We start from the raw sequence: 18,890 nt of genomic DNA on the forward strand, positions 1-18,890 counted from the left end.
AAAGGAAGATAAATTTATGAAATCATTTACAATAAGAATGGAAGGTGATTAAAAAAGGAATATGGAAACAACTTCTCCCCTCCTTTCCTTCTTGTTCCTCTCTTCCTTTTTTTGCCCTCCTTTCCTCTTCTTTACTCTAAAAGAGACTGATGTGGATACTTTAAAAGTTATGAAAATGAGAATTAATAATCTCAGAACACTTAGAGGGTGGGGACACCGCATAAAATTTGGATCAAGGTACAGAGATAAGCATTTCCTCATATGCTACAATAAACTGATTTATTGTTGCAGAATATTCTGACAAGCCATAACAAAAACATTTTAAAGGAATAATCTTGAAAAGATTAACAATGAGAGAAACATAGAAGTATCCCCTTTGATGACTATATATTGGTGATCTGTAAATCCACAAGCAAGACAGTTTAGGTATTTCTTTACTGGATTATTTCCTCGGGTTAGTTAGGATTTCTTCTTATGTTATATAATAGCAAAACCTATCGTTTCTATTGGCCTGTGTCTAGCATTTAGGCTCTAAATCAGGCAGAGAGTTTGGCCAATCCCAGTTTTTTTTTTTATAGCAAGGATTTATCATTATACATTTGCTGTGTTTACGATCTCATCTTTAATTGTGTTCTTTTCTGAATACTGAATAGTCATGGCCTAAAAATTGCTCCTTGCAATTTCTAGAAATTCCACCATGAGGAGCCCTTTGCAAGGAAAAACTGCTATGACAATTTTGCAAAGCCAAATTTAGCAAATATTAGTGAGATAAACTGGAGAGAGGTCCTAAATGGTAAACATACACTACTAACAAATCTCATTGACATGAGAGCTGTTGAGCAGTGGAACTCTCTGCCTTGGAGTGTGGTGGAAGCTCCTTCCTTGGTGGCTTTTAAACAGAGGCTGGATGGCCATCTGTTGGGATACTTTGATTTTGTTTTTCCTGCATGGCAGGGGATGGACTAGATGGGCCATATGGTCTCTTTGAACTATTACTGTATGATTCGATATCTTAAATACTAAAATTGGCGTAACACTTTAAACAGCTCTGGAATCCACGCCCTGTGAGGAGTAATTTAAGAAGCTGGGTGTGTTTAGCTTGGAGAAGAGAAGGCTGAGAGAAGGGGACATGAGAGCCATGTTTAAGTATCTGAAAGGAGGGTCACATTGAAGAGTGGGTGGCCTTGTTGTCTGGTGCTCTGGAGACTAACACACAATGGAGCAATTTACTCAAATTGTAGGAAAACTTATTCCACATTTGGAAGGACTTCCTTACACTAAAAGTAGAATATGCAGCAGATACTGTGGGATTTTCTGCCTTGATATTCTGGGATATAGGGCTGTGTGGAAGGGCCCTCAATTACTTGAGCTGAAACCAATTTTACTCTTTGAACAATTTGCAGCAACTGATTAAATAAATGAGGGAAGTGGGAGAAAGAAACATCGGGGGAAAAATGGAATAGCAAAGGGTTAAAACAGACTTACATAATGTGTTGTGGAAGGCTTTCACTGGGTTGCTGTGAGTTTTCTGGGCTGTATGGCCATGCTCCAGAAGCATTCTCTCCTGCCTGACATTTCGCCCATATCTATGGCAGGCATCCTCAGAGGTTGTGAGGTATATTGTATTCTAGGCAAATGGGGTTTATATATCTGTGGAATGTCCAGGATGGGGGAAAGAACTGTCTGTTTGAGGCAAATGTGGATGTTGCAATTGCCCACCTTGATTAGCATTTAATGGCCTTGCAGCTTCAAAGCCAGGCTGCTTCCTGCCTGAGGGAATCCTTTGTTGGGAGGTGTTAGCTGGACCTGATTAATTCTTGTCTGGAATTCCCCTGCTTTTTTGAGTCTTGCTCTTTATTTCCTGTCCTGATTTTAGAGTTTTTAAAAAATACTAGTAGCCAGATTTTGTTAATTTTCATGGTTACCTCCTTTCTGTTGAAGTTGCTCACATGCTCGTGGATTTCAATGGCTTCTCTGTGTAATCTGACATGGTAGCTGTGAGAGTGGTCCAGCATTTCTGTGTCCTCAAATAATATGCTGTGTCCAGGTTGGTTCATCAGGTGCTCTGCTATGGCTGACTTCTCTGGTTGAAGTAGTCTGCAGTGCCTTTCAAGTTCCTTGTTTCTCCCAGGCAGCAATCAGCCAGGCTTTGAAGCTACAAGGTCATTAAATGCTAATCAATGTGGCCAATTGCAACATTCATGTTTGTGGATTTCAATGGCTTCTCTGTGTAATCTGACATGGTAGCTGTGAGAGGTCCAACATTTCTGTGTCCTTAAATAACATTGCAGGTGCTCTGTTATGGCTGACTTCTCTGGTTGAGATAGTCTGCAGTGCCTTTCAGGAAACTCATGCGGCTGAGGGGGGAAAAGGAAGGGGCCTGGGGCTGCTAGGAATGGTGGGAGTTGAAGTCCAAAACACATGGAGGGAGGGCCCAAGTTGGCCTATGCCTGTAACAGCCTCCCTGTGGATCCTTGCCAGGCAGCATCCCTCAGGCACGGAGGACTTTTCCTCATTGGACTACAGCTCCCACAATGCCCTGCGTCGAAGGCAGGAAGTGACGCATTTTTCTCAGCTCTGGCTGTGCCGGGTGACATCACTAAACGTCGCCCAGAATCCCTGCGTAGCCCGGGCGAAGGTGACGGGGGTCGCTGAAGCGGTCTTAGGCGGGGAGGCTTGGCCGCGATGTTGCTGGCTCGGCCTCTCTGGCTCCGCGGGGCCTGCGCTCAGGCGCGCTTCCTCTCCGCCGCGGCCTCGGAGTCGGTGAGTCCGCGCTTTCTCGGCGACCCTTCCTCTCCTCCTGTGGCCTGGAAAAACAGCTCCTCATGCATACACCCCTTAACGCCTGGTGGTGTCTATGGCGCTTATTTGAAGGCTAAGGAAATACATTTATATCGAGGGATGAACGTTACAGTTATGATTTAATCAGAGTTAGGACTGCCATCTTAAATTACAAGGTTATGTAAGGTGTCCACATTGCCCTGCGCAGAGTTACAAAACTCCCCGGATCCTAGAGTTGGAAGAGACAACAAGGGCCACTCAGTCGCTTCTGCCAGGCAGGAACACACAATCAAAGCACTCCCAACAGATGGCCATCCAGCCCCTGCTTAAAAATTTCCGGAGAAGGAGACTCTACCACACTCTGAGGAGGCAGCATATTCCGCTGCCCAACAGTGTCTCTTCCTAATGTTTAGGTGGGATCTCTTTTCCTGCCATTTGAATCCATTGCTCCACTTTGTGCCAGAGCAGCAGAAAACAAGCTTGCCCCTTCCTTAATGTGACAGCCTTTCACATTAACCATGGCTCTCATGTTCTCTCTGAGCCTTCTCTTCTCCAAGCTCACTTAAACCTGCAGTGGTAATTTCACAACAGACCTCACAACCTCTGAGGATGCCTGCCATAGATGCAGGCGAAACGTCAGGAGATAATGCTTCTAGAACATAGCCATACAGCCCAAGAAACCTACAACAACCCAGTGATTCCGGCCATGAAAGCCTTTGACATTACAATTTCACAAAACTTCTCTGCTGTTGTACATATTTAGATCTATGGTTCTTACCCTGTGGATCCCCAGATGTTTTGGCTTTCAATCCCCAGATATCCTAACATATGGTAAACTGGCTGGGATTTCTGGGAGTTGTAGGCCAAAACTCCTGGGGACCCACAGGTTGAGAACCACTGTTTTAGATGAAGAGACTACAACCAGACTGCTGATTAGAAATTATCAATGTATTCGGGCCTTGTTAGACCTTATTAGTCCATTTAACATCACTGGTCACAACGCACACATCTTTGAACCTTCATTGGCTTTTGTAAAGTAATCCAGATATCTTATGTTCACTTTTCATGTTAGTTATAATTTTTGATAGATTATGTTTTTATCTTAAGATTTAGATATCATGTTTAGCTGTCCTTTTATGTGGGATTATTCTGGGTTATTACACTTGTACTTATTATTATTGAAGCAGTGAATGCCTTTTTTCCTGACCATTGTGGCCAAATGGCTAAGGCTTATGGGAGTTGAAGCCCGAAGAATCAATGTTTGGTAACTACTGCTGTGGACAGATAACAAAAGCTTGTGTATTAGATCCCACTTTTATTGCTACAGCCAGCATGATTTCCTGACCTCTTTTGACAAGCATAGACGTTTCTCTATGTTTATTATGAAGCTCAATTGTTGTTGTGCCCTATTTCAAAAGAGTGCTTGGCCTTTCTTTCCTTCTTTCACTGTTGACAAGATAGGTCCTTCTGTCCATCCATCCTACAGAGACTGATGGTTGCAGTGTCTAGTTTCCAGAAGCATCCTTAGCCTTTCTCTTTTTTTTCACCTGATAAGATATAGGATGAGCTCACGGCAGGTGAAGACTGCCGGACTTCTGCTCTTCTGTTCTGTTTTTTAGGCAACTCCCAAGAAAACACAGTTTGGGCCCCTCAAGGATGAGGATCGTATTTTCACAAATCTTTATGGCCGGCATGAGTGGAGGTGAGGTATTGAAAGTGTGTTGTCAATTGTTGAAAACAAGTAGGGATATACAGGCTAGCTTTAGCATTGTAGAGGAAGAACAACAACGGGAAGGATTCTATGATTCTGTTATTCTAATCCAATTAGAAAGACTTCATTAAAACAATAACAACAGGAATCTAACTTTTCGTGAAAAAATAGTGAAGAGTCTAGCAACACCTTAAAGACTAACAAGTTACATTTTGCTTGCAAAAAAACCTTGATTTAAATAATCTTTCTTATACAATCTTTTTGTTATCTCTAGATTAAAAGGAGCTTTAAGCCGTGGTGACTGGTATAAAACCAAGGAAATTCTTCTAAAGGGTGTCGACTGGATATTGAATGAAATAAAAACTTCAGGCTTGAGAGGCCGTGGGGGAGCTGGTTTCCCCACTGGCCTCAAATGGAGCTTCATGAATAAGCCTCCAGATGGCAGGTATGATAATGGCAACAAACTGGTCCGGTTTCAAATCGGAGTCTCTATGCGCCTACTCCTTGAAAAACTGGCTGTGATATAAGCGTTTGTCCTTTGATCTCAAAAATGTTGGCATAGAGCATGCTGGTGTATGAAAAAGAACTTGGAATCCTGGTTTCCTAGGTCTCTTACACAATTTCTTTGCATAGTCTCATGTGTCTGCTTTTTCTTTAAGAATCTGCCTTTGTAACCAGACTTCTATCCTCCCCCACAGGTATCTGAAATCATGGGTTGGTTTTATTTACCAGAATTCTTGTTTTTGGTTACAAGAATTGCTGTTATGTAATTCCTTTAGCACAGTGGTTGGAATTTGGGTTTGGGCTTTAGAAGTTTGGCTTTAAATAACACTTCATCGGTGAATTTACTGGGCAGATCACTAATCACTGAAATGTTGGTTTGATCTACCTCAGAGATGTTGTAGAGCTATAAAACATTATGTTTTTGAGGACTACAGATGTCACTATAAACAAAAATGTTGACTGGGCACATCTGAATACTGACAGGTTACTCCTTGAATTGTGTAAGCCTGAAGCTTTAATATGTTCATTGTGGATTCAGTCAGAATGTGAAGCAAGGGGTATTAGCATCCAGAGTAATGGGTCTGTTTTTAGCTTTTAGAATTAAATAAAATAGTTGGATAGGCATAATGACTTCAGCCATAAGAGGTGTTTCCTCAATAAAGTAATTGTTTTCTAGGGATATTTTTGTTTCTTTTTGAGCATGATTCTTCATGTGTTTTAGGCCAAAGTACCTGGTGGTGAATGCTGATGAGGGGGAGCCAGGGACTTGCAAGGACAGGGAGATCATGCGTCACGACCCCCATAAACTGGTGGAAGGCTGCCTTGTGGCAGGAAGAGCTATGGGGGCCCGAGCTGCCTACATTTATATCCGGGGAGAGTTCTATAATGAAGCCTCAAACCTGCAGGTGAGCTCCAACTGTCTTTTTGTAGAAGTGAGACGTATTCCTTCCCTGTGTGAAAAGTCCCAGGGAAATTATTTCATCTCCCAGGCTTGTCTTGTTCATAGTTTTTACATATGATTTTGTATGTCTGCTTGCATTTTTCTGTAGTTGAAAAACAACTGAACATATTTGGTGAGCTGCTTTTGTGTTTTTTCATTAGGTGGCAATCCGAGAGGCATATGAGGCAGGACTGATTGGGAAGAATGCTTGTGGCTCAGGCTATGACTTTGATGTCTTTGTGGCAAGAGGGGCAGGTGCTTACATCTGTGGCGAGGAGACAGCACTTATTGAATCTCTTGAGGGCAAGCAGGGCAAGCCACGGCTCAAGCCTCCCTTCCCAGCTGATGTGGGTACGTCATCTTAAATGCTTCGAGAGGGATAGTGGATGTGGGTACAGTGTTTTCTTTTGTTGCCTCCTGTGGTCCAGCATAGCACATTCTGTCAACTTAGGCATAATGATAATAATAATAATAATAATAATAATAATAATAATAATAATAATAATAACAACAATAACAACAACAACAACAATAGACTTTGGCACAAGCCAATAAAAGTGGTCCCAGTGGTTGAAACACACTAAAAATAAAAATATTAAAAACCAATTTCATTGTAGCTCCAAGTCGCTTCTCAAGTTTTTCAAGCTGCTCCTGACATAATATATATGTGTGTATATTGTAGCTCCATCGGTAGAGGTTCAACAAACCAATAGCCAAGATTACAAAATGAATATGGACAACTATAAAAGGGATAGGGATAGTGTAAACAGCATATTGTAGGCCTGGGGAAGTATAGAACAGGTTGCTATCTGGTTACCTAGGGACTGGGCCTAGGGACTAATCATTCTCGAAGATTTGCTCAAGATATGCCATCCTTGCCCCTTTAGGATTTTTGCAGTGTCTTTCTTCATTTTTCCCTGTAATATTTTAAGAGTACAGGCATGAAAATATTTCCTTAACATTTATGACATGACTTCTACATGCTGGAAAATTTTCCTTGAAATATTGTGAAATCACCATGGCAGCTGTAAGTGCGTCTTGAACTTCCAGTACTGATTGACACACACACACATACACACACAATACATATCTCCATCTTTGCCCTTATCTTTATCCAGCAGCTAGCTTGAAAGATTTGAAACATGCCTTGTTTTTATTTCTGCCTGTAGGGGTTTTTGGATGCCCAACCACCGTGGCCAATGTAGAGACGGTTGCTGTGGCACCTACCATCTGCCGCCGAGGAGGTTCCTGGTTTGCTGGCTTTGGACAGGAGCGCAACTCAGGCACCAAGCTTTTCAATATCTCAGGCCATGTCAATACACCATGTACTGTGGAAGAGGAAATGTCAATTCCTTTGCGTGATCTGATTGAACGGCATGCAGGTGAGAACCAGCAGTCTCCATTGTTGTATGAGAGAGGAGTTGAGTTTCTTTCCGATATCTTGTGTTAGTTGAGAAAGCTCTGTGTCATTTATTGCTTTTTATGCTGTGCTATGATATGGACATGTAACCCATTAAATCAGGTCTATGTCTCTCTTAACCAGGGGGTGTTACAGGTGGTTGGGATAACCTGCTTGCTGTGATTCCCGGAGGCTCATCCACCCCCCTTATCCCAAAGTCTGTATGTGAGACAGTGTTGATGGACTTTGATGGCCTGATTCAGGCACAGACGGGACTTGGGACAGCGGCTCTCATTGTCATGGACAAATCGGTAAAGGCAGATCCTTGACCCCTGCTGCTCTTTGTCTCTTTTGAATGGGTTTTGACCATCTTCTTCTTTTCCAGACAGATCTAGTTCGAGCCATTGCCCGCCTCATTGAATTCTACAAACATGAGAGCTGTGGGCAGTGTACGCCATGCCGCGAAGGTGAGTGTTGATGCCTGAGGCTTTTCTGACTTCCTCCGCAGAATAGGATTCAGGATGGAGGAAAAAGCAAGGGATTCGTGTAAAATTCCTGACTTCCTTCAAGTATGAGGACTGGTGAAAACGCCGGGAAATTAAAAGAGTGACCTCTGAAAGGGAAATCTGCAAGTGATCACAGCCCAAAGATGCTGCCTATTTCTCTTCCTTGTGGCTATTTGCTTTTATTAATCTTGGTGTTGTATTATTATTTTTTCCCCATGAATTTTTGTTCCTGCAGGTGTTGACTGGATGAATAAAGTGATGTGGCGTTTTGTGAAAGGCAATGCACAAGTGGCAGAGATTGATGCACTATGGGAAATTAGCAAGCAGATTGAAGGACATACTATCTGTGCCCTGGGCGATGGGGCTGCCTGGCCTGTACAGGTAACTTTCTGATTGTCAGAGCATGGAAAAGTAATTTACCACCATTTTTAGTGAATTGCATCTTGATTGAGTCTGAATTGATGTTTTTATATGCTTGTGTTTTATTTTATTGCATTTTATATTGTGTTTGTTTTTAGGCACTTCGTGCCATCTGTAAGCTGCCCTGAGTCCCTTCAGGGAGATGGTAGCGAGATATAATAATAATAAAATTATTATTATTATTATTATTATTATTATTATTTAAAAATAGAAGCATCTCTTGACTGTACTGGTTGTAAGATTTAGAGAGGAGTTATCTACAAAAAGGGATTTTTCTAGGCTCTGTTTTTTATCTATTTTGTGAAGAAATGTAGAATTATTGTGGAGTTTTTTTCAGATTAGCTATGCTACTGTTAATTCAATACTATGAAAAAATAGTTTATTTTAATTGTTAAAACTATTACGATAAAATTGTGGCTATATTATGTTTTAATCTATTATCCATCTTGGGTTCTGCACTGTGAGAAAGATAGGATGTCAATAAAATAAGAAATACATAAAAATAAAGAGTTAGAAATGAATGAATCTGGGTAAGTAGTGAATAGGTTGGTGCGGAGGCAGTCATATTGCATTTCATTCTTTTAAGTCTTAGCACCTGATTTATTTTTCTAGGGACTGATTCGGCACTTCCGTCCTGAGTTGGAGGAACGGTTTAGACAATACCATGAAACTAAGGCACAGCAGGCATCTGGATGAGCAAGTAGAAGTCCGACTGCATTCAGGTTACTCCTGTGACTATTGGGAGGAATTTCTTCATAGACAAGATATTTCTGCTTTTGCTTGAGCACTGCAAACAGCATACTCACTTGACAAGGCCATATGGGTGGCAACCTGCCTCAAACTGTTTTGCTCCTTGTTATCTTACAGGGCAAGGTATCTATTAAATGTTTGTGACTGACTTCTGCTTTGGACATTCTTGTTTAAGGGAAATAAGGTGAATCTGTTCATGTTATTTGAAGTACTTTTGTGTTTCTTTGATTAGTTTGTAATTAAAAGGAAGAAGCAAGGGGCAAACCTACTGTTTTTATTCCCTTGTTGGACAGTATTTGGGGTTCGTTTAACACACCTAAACTCTTTTCAGTCCCTCAGGCAAAGTCTATGCTTCAAAAAATAAGATGTTAGAATAGGCTATATAGCAGGAAGCAGAAAACATACTACACAGACAAATGATATGTCCCTGCTCATTGCATATAAATCATATAAATCATACAATTCCACATTGGAAGGGGCCTTGTGGGCCATCAAGCACAACCTCTGTTTAGTGCAGGTACCTGCTTAGCCTGTTTTGGAAAACTTTGAAAGAAGGGGGCCTCACCACCTATCTAGGCAACTAGTTCCATTACTGAACCTCTGTTACTATCAAGAGGTTGTTCAGTGAAAATCTGCTTTCCTGTAATTTCAAAGCATTAGACCTGGTCCTACCCTCTGGAGCAGCAGGGAACAGGCCTGTCCATTCCTTTCTGGGGCAGCCCTTGAGGTATTTAAAGAGTAATCATGTCGTCCCCTTGAGTATGCTAATAATCATACTTAACATGCCTAACTCCTACAATCTTTCCTTTTACAGTATTCTCCATATATCTCGTCTTGTTGCCTTTCTCTGAACCCACTCCAACGTGTCTATATCCTTCTTAAATGTGGTGCTCAGAACTGAACACAGTACTCTGATGCACAGTATAATGGAAACACTAGTTCCATTCACTTAGAAGCACTTTTGAATACCTTAGAGCCTTGCAACTCATTCATGTTTCATTCTGTTGCCTATGTAGTTGCTAGATTAAGAGATAAACAACAATGTGTACTCAAAACAGTATATACCCGTAGCCCTTCTTTATGCTGTCTATACATCTATCACCTATTGCTCTTGAAACATTACAAAAAGAAAAGCATGGAAATGTCAAGAGACTCAGACTGATTCTCTTGAAAGGAGATCCCATCTGAACATTAGGAAAAACTTCCTGAATGTGAGAACTGTTCAGCAGTGGAACTCTATGCCCTGGAGTGTAGTGGAGGCTCCTTCTTTGGAGGCTTTTAAACAGAGGCTGCATGGCCATCTATGGGGGTGCTTTGAATGCAGTTTTCCTGCTTCTTGGCAGGGGGTTGGACTGGATGGCCCATGTGGTCTCCTCCAACTCTATGATTCTATTATACTGCAAGTAGTAGCTTCCTATATTCCTCATAATGTGCATATTGCTGGTGTTTAAGGCATTCCCCATTTCATTTTTGCCACATGAAGAATTCATATAAAATGCTGAAATTAACCATAACTGAGTGGTTTTTGCTCCAGGACCATGATTGTGTGGGTTGAGTTCATCTACCATAGCAAAATGGGGAATGTTCATTCCTCCTTGGCGTAAGTTAAATCTTTGCATTTGTGCTGCGCAACCTGTAACTTTAAAGATTCCCTACTGCCAACATACCCTGTTCCTGTTTTTGCTGAGACGAGAATGTGACCGGCTGGAAGATACCAATGGTTCTGTCTGCTGCTGGCAGTTTACATGAATGGAAAAGTGGTTCCTGATAGACAAAAATATTTGCTGAAAGGTGCACTACATCATGTTGCATGTCATTTTTATTGTTATAGTTTCCGAAGTTTAGAACCCATAATTTATTTTATTTATTTACAACATTTTTACCCCGCCCTTCACAACCCCCGAGGGGGGACTCAGAATGGCTAACACTGGCAACGATTTGATGCCGCAAAACACAGTATAACAACAGTATAAAACCATAAATACACAATAGATTCAAAAACAATAATTTGTAGAGATGCTGCCATATTTTCATTTTAATAACAGTAGACAAAATAAGCACAGATGAAGTGTTGCTGGTGTCGCCTCACACAAAGCTTAGCTTGCTACAAATGGCATCTTTCTGTACACTGTGATCCCCACACCCACAAAATTGCTAATACAACTGTAGTTTGATATTGTTAGTACAATTGAAGCGAATTAAAATCCAGGAAAGCTCATGCTAGAATAAATTTGGGAGATCTCCCCCCCCCCCCCAATTTTATAATTAGTATAATCTGGTGCTTTATAAACATCCTTGAAAAGTGAATCCAATGGGGATGCAGAGCTGTTTTTGTGTGACAGTCATTCCTGACTCACGGCAACCCTTTCACAAAGGTTGCTTTTGCTTTCCTCTGAGGCTGAGAAAATGTGACTTGGAAGATACAAGACTGCTAGACTACATTTGGAAACAGTGATTGTTAAGTGCCTTTAAGGGTCCCTCCGGACAGGCCCTATATCCAGAATCCGATCCCAGGTTTTCTGTTTATCCCAGATTATCTGGCAGTGGGGACTCATATCATCCAGTTTAATGCAGAAAACCTGGGATCAGACGCTGGGATATAAGACCAGCCTGGAAGGGCCCTGAATCATCTCCAATGTATGGCAACCCTTTAATTGGTCAGGTTTATTCAGAATGGTTTGCCATTGCCTTCATCTAAGAGAGCAATTTGCCCGGTGGGTTTCTATAACTAAGTGCAATGCCAGTGGTTCTCAACCTTTTGCCCTCTAGGTGTTTTGGACTTCAACTCCCAGAATTCCCGGCAATTGGTCCTACTGGCAGGGCTTCTGGGAGTTGGAGTCCTCAACACCTGGAGGACAAAAAGGTTGAGAACCGTTGCATTACATCATACTGCCTCAGAGTTTACAGACTAATGATCCATTTGGCTTGCTGCCTAGTTCAAGATCTCGCCTCAAAAATAATTGTATGTTTTTAAAATTAAATGGAGAATTTAAGAGGTGAGGTGACAGCAACTGCCGACAAGAAAGAGAAGAGTGACTAACAAATAGAGAACCGCGCATGCGCATGAGGCTAGCAGCCGCCTTCGATTGGTGGCCAGGGGCGGGGCTTCGGGTTTCCGCTGTTCCCATTGGCTGAGGCGGGCGCCTCCGTCGGCATTCTCCTGCCCAAGTTTTCAGGAGGACAGAATCCCGTCTTTGGGCTGAAGGGACGTTCGCCAGAGCGCGGAAAGGTGATCTCCATCTTGTTACCGGGCGGAAGTGTGCTTTCTCGTTCAGATGCGTTGAGGGGAAGCCTGGCAAAGTCCTGCTGGTTTGGGCTCGGCTGTGGGGAATCAGGGGAAGCCTTAGGGGCCCTTTTCCTCCTCCTCTTCCCGGCTGCCATTCCCTGGGGGCTATAACAGAACTGGGCTTTCTGAGCCAACTGTGTCAATGGGCAGACATAGCCAGGGCAGGACATTGCAGTCAATGGCAGAGCTTGGGGGTGGGGGGTGGGGGTGGGGGTGTCACACTGTCTCAGCCTCAGAGCAGGGCAAGGATAAACCCCCTCTCTGAATAAATCTTGCCCAGAAAACTATTATATCGTCCCTTACATTGGAAATTACTTGGGAAGCCCTCAAACACAACCCTCCATAGAATGAATTTCCTTCTCTGACACGCGAGCGCATCCTAACGTGTGCCTGGCTACACGCATGCCACCCGCGGAGATTTTTCAAGATTTTTCCAACACCAGGGCAATTCCCTATGTCATATGAAAGAAGGATTGGAAACTTATTGGGTGATATTGGAAGATAATTTCGTAATACAGTAGACTCTCAGTTGTCTGGAACTCAACCAACCAGCAAAATGTTTTGACAAAATAATATTTTAAATAAAAATAATTTTTTTTAGCGGAAATGCAAGTTGATGTGCTGTGCTTTTACCTACCCACTCCATTTAAAATATGGTAAAACTATTGTGGACATTTATTGCTTAATTTGCTTTATTCGGTATCAAATCAATACACCGTTTATGGTATGTCATAGTATGGGGTATAGTATTAGGCGATTTTAGTGGTAAATTCCAAGCTACCAGAAACTACATTTATCCAGCATCTAACAATCCCCACGGGTGCTGGTTAACTGTGGCCCCATCTACACAGCCATATAATCCAGTTTCTGAATCCATATTATCTGCTTTGAATTGGGTTATATGGCAGTGTAGACCCATATCATCCAGTTCAAAGCAGATGATTCAAATTCAGAAACTGGAATATATATATGGCATTGTGGATCCAGCCTGAGAGTCTACTGTACTTGTGGGTGTTTGCTCAAAAAGCCTGCCAAAATGTTAACATTCGGATGGCTGGGGAACAGACTCCTTAATTTAATTTCATTTTAGTAATTTCGGATTCTGAAATGGCACAGGTTTGTTCCCTTGGACATTAAACATTAGACAAATGCATATACAGTTCCGGCGCAACATACCTGTCCGAATGTATCTCCACCTACGTCCCACCTCGGAGTTTAAGATCTTAAGTTTTTGGGGAGGCCTTGCGCTCGACCCCGCCTTTGTCGCAAACGCACTTGGCAGGGATGAGGGACAGGGCCTTCTCTGTGGTGCCCCCCCCCCCCCCGCTTGCGGAATTCACTCCCCGGCAAAATTAGGTTATCTCCATCCCTCCTTTCCTTCAGAAAGAAGTTAAAAATGTGGATGTGGGGCCAGGCCTTCGGGTAATCATGCTGACAATGATAATAACAATGATGAGAATCGCTATGGAAATGGACTATGGACAAGCTTGATGGAGTCTCTAACAACAGAAATTGGCTTAGATAAATATAACACCAGGCTGTTATATTTAAACATATTTGAATTGAATTGATTTAATGTTTTAACTGTATGCAATTATTGGGTTTTATTAAATATTTTACTATGTGCACATGGAGGTATTGAATTGTTGCCGGCTGGAAGCCACCCTGAGTCCCCCCCTCCCCCAGGGGTTGAGAAGGGTGGGGTACGAATAGCTGAAATAATAAATAAATAAGTTCACTCTGATTTTGTCACATTTCCGCTTCTTTGCTGAATGATGCACATTACTAATAGAAGTTCCTCTCTCTTTCCCCTCTTGTGCTCTAGCAAACTATGTGCACCATCATCCAGCTGTAGAAAACACTGCTGGGCTGGGCTGAGCAGCAGGAGGCGAGTTCATCTAGTGGGCAGACCCATGTAAGTGTTAACTTTGTGCCTCATCACACTACACCTTAAAGAGCAGAGTTTACTTTAGAGTGCATCCCACTCTACCTCCTGCAAAATTCTGGGATTTGTATTTTAGGATGGGCCTACAACATTCTCAACCAGAGAGGTCCTGAGCCTCACTAAACTACAAGCCCCAGAATTCTGCAGAAAGCTTTAAAGTGAGATGAAGTGTAGCATGATAAGAGTTTACACTGATTTATTACAGTTTCAAACACTATTGAAGAAAGTAGTTTCCTTTGGCTGTTTGAGTTGCTATGGGAGGAAATGGCTAACCCTACCCATAGTTTCTCCCTCTTTTTCCCCCCTATAGGGAAATATGCGCCTAATTCTTCGCTACCTCTGCCAGGGTATGACCCCTGTACCCATAACCAACATATCTCCAGTTCGTAGGTACTTGTCTTGGGAGAATGAGCAGCGCTGCAGAGGGCTGCTGGAGGCGTCCAAGAACCGGCACAAGCAAGAGGATGTCTCAGCCGCTGTCCTGGTCTCCCTGTGCTCCGTGGCTGGGGAACCCGCCATCCTGTACACCCTGCGCTCCAGCACCCTGTCTGGTGTGCACAAAGGAGAGGTCAGGTACTGCACAGCTCAGTCCTGTTTTTTGGACAGGGTTTTTTTTTTATTTTTTGTGTCAGGACAGGGTAAAAACAAACAAATTATCCCCTCTAAAAATCTGTATGACCTTGCCTGAACTCTTGAACCCATTGGGACCATTTTCCATTGCAATGTATATCCCCTCTGGGTTGTTATAGGTTTTTTGGGGGCTATATGGCCATGTTCTAGAGACATTCTCTCCTGACGTTTCGCCTGCATCTATGGCAAGCATCCTCAGAGGTTGTGAAGATACTTGCCATAGATGCAGGCAAAACGTCAGGAGAGAATGCCTCTATAAAATGGCCATATAGCCCGAAAAAACCTACAAACCCCCAGTGATTCTGGCCATGAAAGTCTTCGACAATACATATATCCCCTCTCTTTATTAGGTTAGACTCTCAGAGGAGTGTAGAAACCAGTGAAAGCTTGGAATGTTTAGCCTTAACATCTGATTAAGGTCTTTTAATATCTAAAGGGCTGTCCTGCCAAAGAGAAGGTAGACTTGTTCTTTGTTTGCTCTGGAAGCCAAACTAGGATCGGTGGGTGAGAACTGCAGGGATGAAAATTTCAGATTAACATTAGGAAAAGCTTCCTAACATGGATTACTGTCTTAACAGTGGAACAGACTGCCTTGAGATGTGATGGGCTCTTCTTTGGAGGTACATGTTGAGCATCCTTTATCAGGAATTCAGAAATACTCTAAAATCCAAAATTGTTCACATGAGTGGCTGAGATTAGTGACACCTTTGTTTTCTGATGCTTCAGTATACACAGACTTTTTCATACATAAATTATTAAAATGTTTATGCAATTTCCTTCAGACTATATGTATAAGGTATACATAAAACATAATTACATTTTTGATCCCATCTCTAAGATATTGCGTTATGTACATATATGTCCAAAATCCAAGAAATAAATCTGAAATCCCAAACACTTCTGATTCCCAAACATTTCAGATAAGGGATATCCTACCTGTATTTGGAGACATTATTTATTTATTTACCATATTTATATCCCGCCTTTCTGGAGGGGACTTAAGGCGGCCTTACAACAGGCAGCAATTTGATGCCATACACAAATATATATCAAATAAACAATTACAATTTTAATAAGTTGCATGGCCAATTATTAGGAATGCGGTACTAATATTCTGCATTATAGATCCTGCATTGAACAATGCATTAAAACTAAATGACCTTCAGTGTCACTTCCAATTTCTCAGTGACATGAGAGACCCCTGGCTTTCTGGTCCAAAATTTCCCTTTACAAAGAACCTTGATTTGCTCACACAGCTTCCCAGGTGGCAAGTGTGATGACTCTGACCGGGATATCGTCGCCACGGCACTCAGAGAGACTCGAGAGGAGCTGGGTCTACACTTAGGAGAGGACTGTGTCTGGGGCATCATGCGACCTTTGCCTGACAGGGTAATGTTGTGCTTAGATCCATAGATTTTAGGGAGTCCTTTAGAGGGCAAAACTTTTATTTTGTCATGACAAGGGGATCCACATGAAGCCTTGTCATGAGAAAATGATGGACTGTTTTGACTATTGCTGTGGATTGGTTGTTAAGATGTTTATTTCTCTGTGTTATTACAAGGCAAAGCATAAGGAAGCCAGGGAGTCATAAGCATTTAATGTGTGTTTCGTTTTCAGACCAAAATAATGGTTGTTCCTGTGCTAGCGAACCTGGGTCCTCTTGAGCAGCTGATTCTGAAACCTAACCCCCAAGAGGTGAGGCAAATAGTAAAAGGAACACCGTGTTAAATTATGAGCATCCCTTTCACTGGATAAGCTACCAGAGACATGTATAGGACAGGGCGGGTTTAGTGATATGTTCCTGTTGAGGTTTGTTTAGACCCAGAACGCTGTAGGAAGTAGGTTTGGGTGGCGAAACTATTTCTCTGGGGACATGATGATCTTTGCTGTTTGACTTCCAGGTTGAAGCTGTGTTCACACTGTCCATCTCCCACCTGCTGAAAGAACAGAACCAGGGCTATACCCACTTTTGTAAGAACGGTGTCTATAGCTACACGATGCCTGTCTTCCCACGAGGCCCTCACCGAGTATGGGGTCTCACAGCCATAATCACTGAATTGACTCTGGAGTTGCTGGCACCCGGGAAATACCAGAGACGGACTCGTGTGGTGGGCAGGCACTAATGTTTTCTAGCTAATGTCCAAACGACGGCTTCTAAGCTCTGGCTCCTGCAACCCCACCAAAGGACTTGAATGCAGGTGAACTGTCAGCCAAGTGTTCATGTCTTTCCAAGACACCATGGTCTTTAAAACCTCGAACCACTTCTTGCTCAGTACACACAACCCATGGTGCAGTTGTGTTGAATTATTCGCGATGGGGGAAGAACAGACCTATATTGTTTTGTTATCAGGTGGTCTAGGATTTATTTTTGAATAAAATAAAGCTTCATATTTGAAATCTCATGCAGGTTTTTGTTTCAGCATAAATGAGTACATTGTAGACAAAATATGAAAATTTTGAGCTAAAAGAGGCCCCACTGCATCTATTTTGTGTTGTTGGTTTTTTTTTAGAGTCTACAAGCTTTTGCTCATTAATATTTAATTGCCAGGCCACATTCATCATTATCTGGTAAAGGGGGCACATACCTTTCTGATGACTGTATTAATAGTTGCAGTCTATTCAGGATTGATCTCTACCTCGTTCATGGCGTCCATTCTGTAGCAATCTTCTTGTGTTTCAGATTATTCATTCACAGCATTTTCTCCACACTCATCACAGCTGTGAGTTTGTTCCAGTTTGACCAGGTAGCTGCATAATATCCCAGTCATTTGCTTTTCACATTGAAGTTGGACTTAACATCTAACATGTGGATTATGGGTGGGGTGTGCACAAACAAGTTTCATTTTCTTAAATATGGGACATCAACACATAGATGTCGGTGATGGACGAAGAAGCCATCTCGGTGGAAAGAATTGCCAGATGTGTATCTCTTGTGCCTCTTATGGTGCATGTGGTTTAATACATGAATAGAGCTGATGTGGTGGGTTGTGGGAAGTAGATCTAAAGTTGTGGTGTACTGCTTAAGTTACAAACCTATGGGATAAAAATGGTAGAGCATTAAATGGCTTAAATACACATTTACCTGGTGCCTTTTAGCCTTCCCCAGTCTGATGACCTGTCGATATTTTGAACTTCAGTTCCCAGGCTCTTGACCATTGGCCATGCTGGCTGAGACTGATGGGTGCTGAGGTTAAGAACCTCTGGAGGGCAACAAGTAAAGGAAGGATGATATATTGATGCCCTTCATCCATGTAGAGTTCCTGATAGCATACTACTCTTTATTGATGCCCAGTGTGATTATTTTTAAATCTTGCATGTTTGACAAGACTGAACTAATTTCTGCAAGTAGCCTTTGAATAGCTGGTAACTAGCTTTCTTTCCCTTTATCACAAAGACATATTATCGAATCTCAGTCCATTTCAGAACTAAACTCTTCAGAGGAACACCCGTCAGAAAACAAGAGCAACCTGAACTTAAATGGATAGCGTTCACCACTGAAGGGATTCAGCCTCAAAACTGGCCTTCTATAAGTTCAATTGTGTTTCACTTGAGTTTGCTGTTTGTATCCCAGACAAAATATCTCTCCAAAAGTGCCACTGACCAGGGTACTACAAAATCCACAAGAACCTTTATTGATGAAGCAAATACAAAAAAATACATCATGTGTGCTTTCAAATGTTCACTGGCTTCTTCATCATGCAAGCAGTGATGTTGGAGTCACAGATTTAAATTTTATATAACTTCTATTGTCAGTTAAGATGGTGATAAATATTAAGGTAGGCAGAGGCTACTTTGGAGCTGGTGAACTGAGACTTAGTTATTTGACGTTTATACTTTCAACAAAGGTAAAAAAAAAACCATTTGGACTTCAAGTTTTACCTATACAGCACTTGTTTTCCCCCAGGTGTACGGGGACGGTTAGAGAAATCTCAATGCTCTTTACTTAAGAAAGGGACAATTAGCTTTGCACAAGGTACTCTGGATCTCAATGGAAGTTATTTTTGTCTTTTAATTGAAT

General features: G+C 42.0%; 2 protein-coding genes across 4 annotated transcripts; both read left to right on the forward strand.

The window, feature by feature from the left end:
• Positions 1–2,593: 2,593 nt before the first annotated feature.
• NDUFV1 (NADH:ubiquinone oxidoreductase core subunit V1) lies at positions 2,594–9,159 on the forward strand. Its single transcript, XM_060771404.2, has 10 exons — positions 2,594–2,763; positions 4,401–4,483; positions 4,767–4,937; positions 5,718–5,901; positions 6,098–6,287; positions 7,106–7,318; positions 7,480–7,646; positions 7,721–7,802; positions 8,077–8,222; positions 8,874–9,159. Exons 1-10 carry the CDS (start codon positions 2,686–2,688, stop codon positions 8,955–8,957), a joined length of 1,398 nt encoding a protein of 465 aa, XP_060627387.2. The 5' UTR covers positions 2,594–2,685; the 3' UTR covers positions 8,958–9,159.
• A 2,976-nt stretch (positions 9,160–12,135) lies between these two features.
• Positions 12,136–17,269, forward strand: NUDT8 (nudix hydrolase 8). Of its 3 annotated transcripts, none has more exons than XM_060771403.2 (6): positions 12,136–12,240; positions 14,123–14,212; positions 14,553–14,815; positions 16,129–16,261; positions 16,490–16,567; positions 16,774–17,269. In XM_060771403.2, exons 3-6 carry the CDS (start codon positions 14,559–14,561, stop codon positions 16,993–16,995), a joined length of 690 nt encoding a protein of 229 aa, XP_060627386.1. In that variant the 5' UTR covers positions 12,136–12,240; positions 14,123–14,212; positions 14,553–14,558; the 3' UTR covers positions 16,996–17,269. The 3 variants fall into 3 exon arrangements, with proteins under 3 accessions (XP_060627386.1, XP_067318195.1, XP_067318200.1); XM_067462094.1 differs by having other exon boundaries at positions 14,626–14,810; XM_067462099.1 differs by lacking the exons at positions 12,136–12,240; positions 14,123–14,212 and having other exon boundaries at positions 14,560–14,810.
• Positions 17,270–18,890: the final 1,621 nt, after the last annotated feature.

The sequence above is a fragment of the Anolis sagrei genome, chromosome 1, assembly GCF_037176765.1.
Source record: "Anolis sagrei isolate rAnoSag1 chromosome 1, rAnoSag1.mat, whole genome shotgun sequence".
NCBI lineage: Eukaryota > Metazoa > Chordata > Lepidosauria > Squamata > Dactyloidae > Anolis > Anolis sagrei.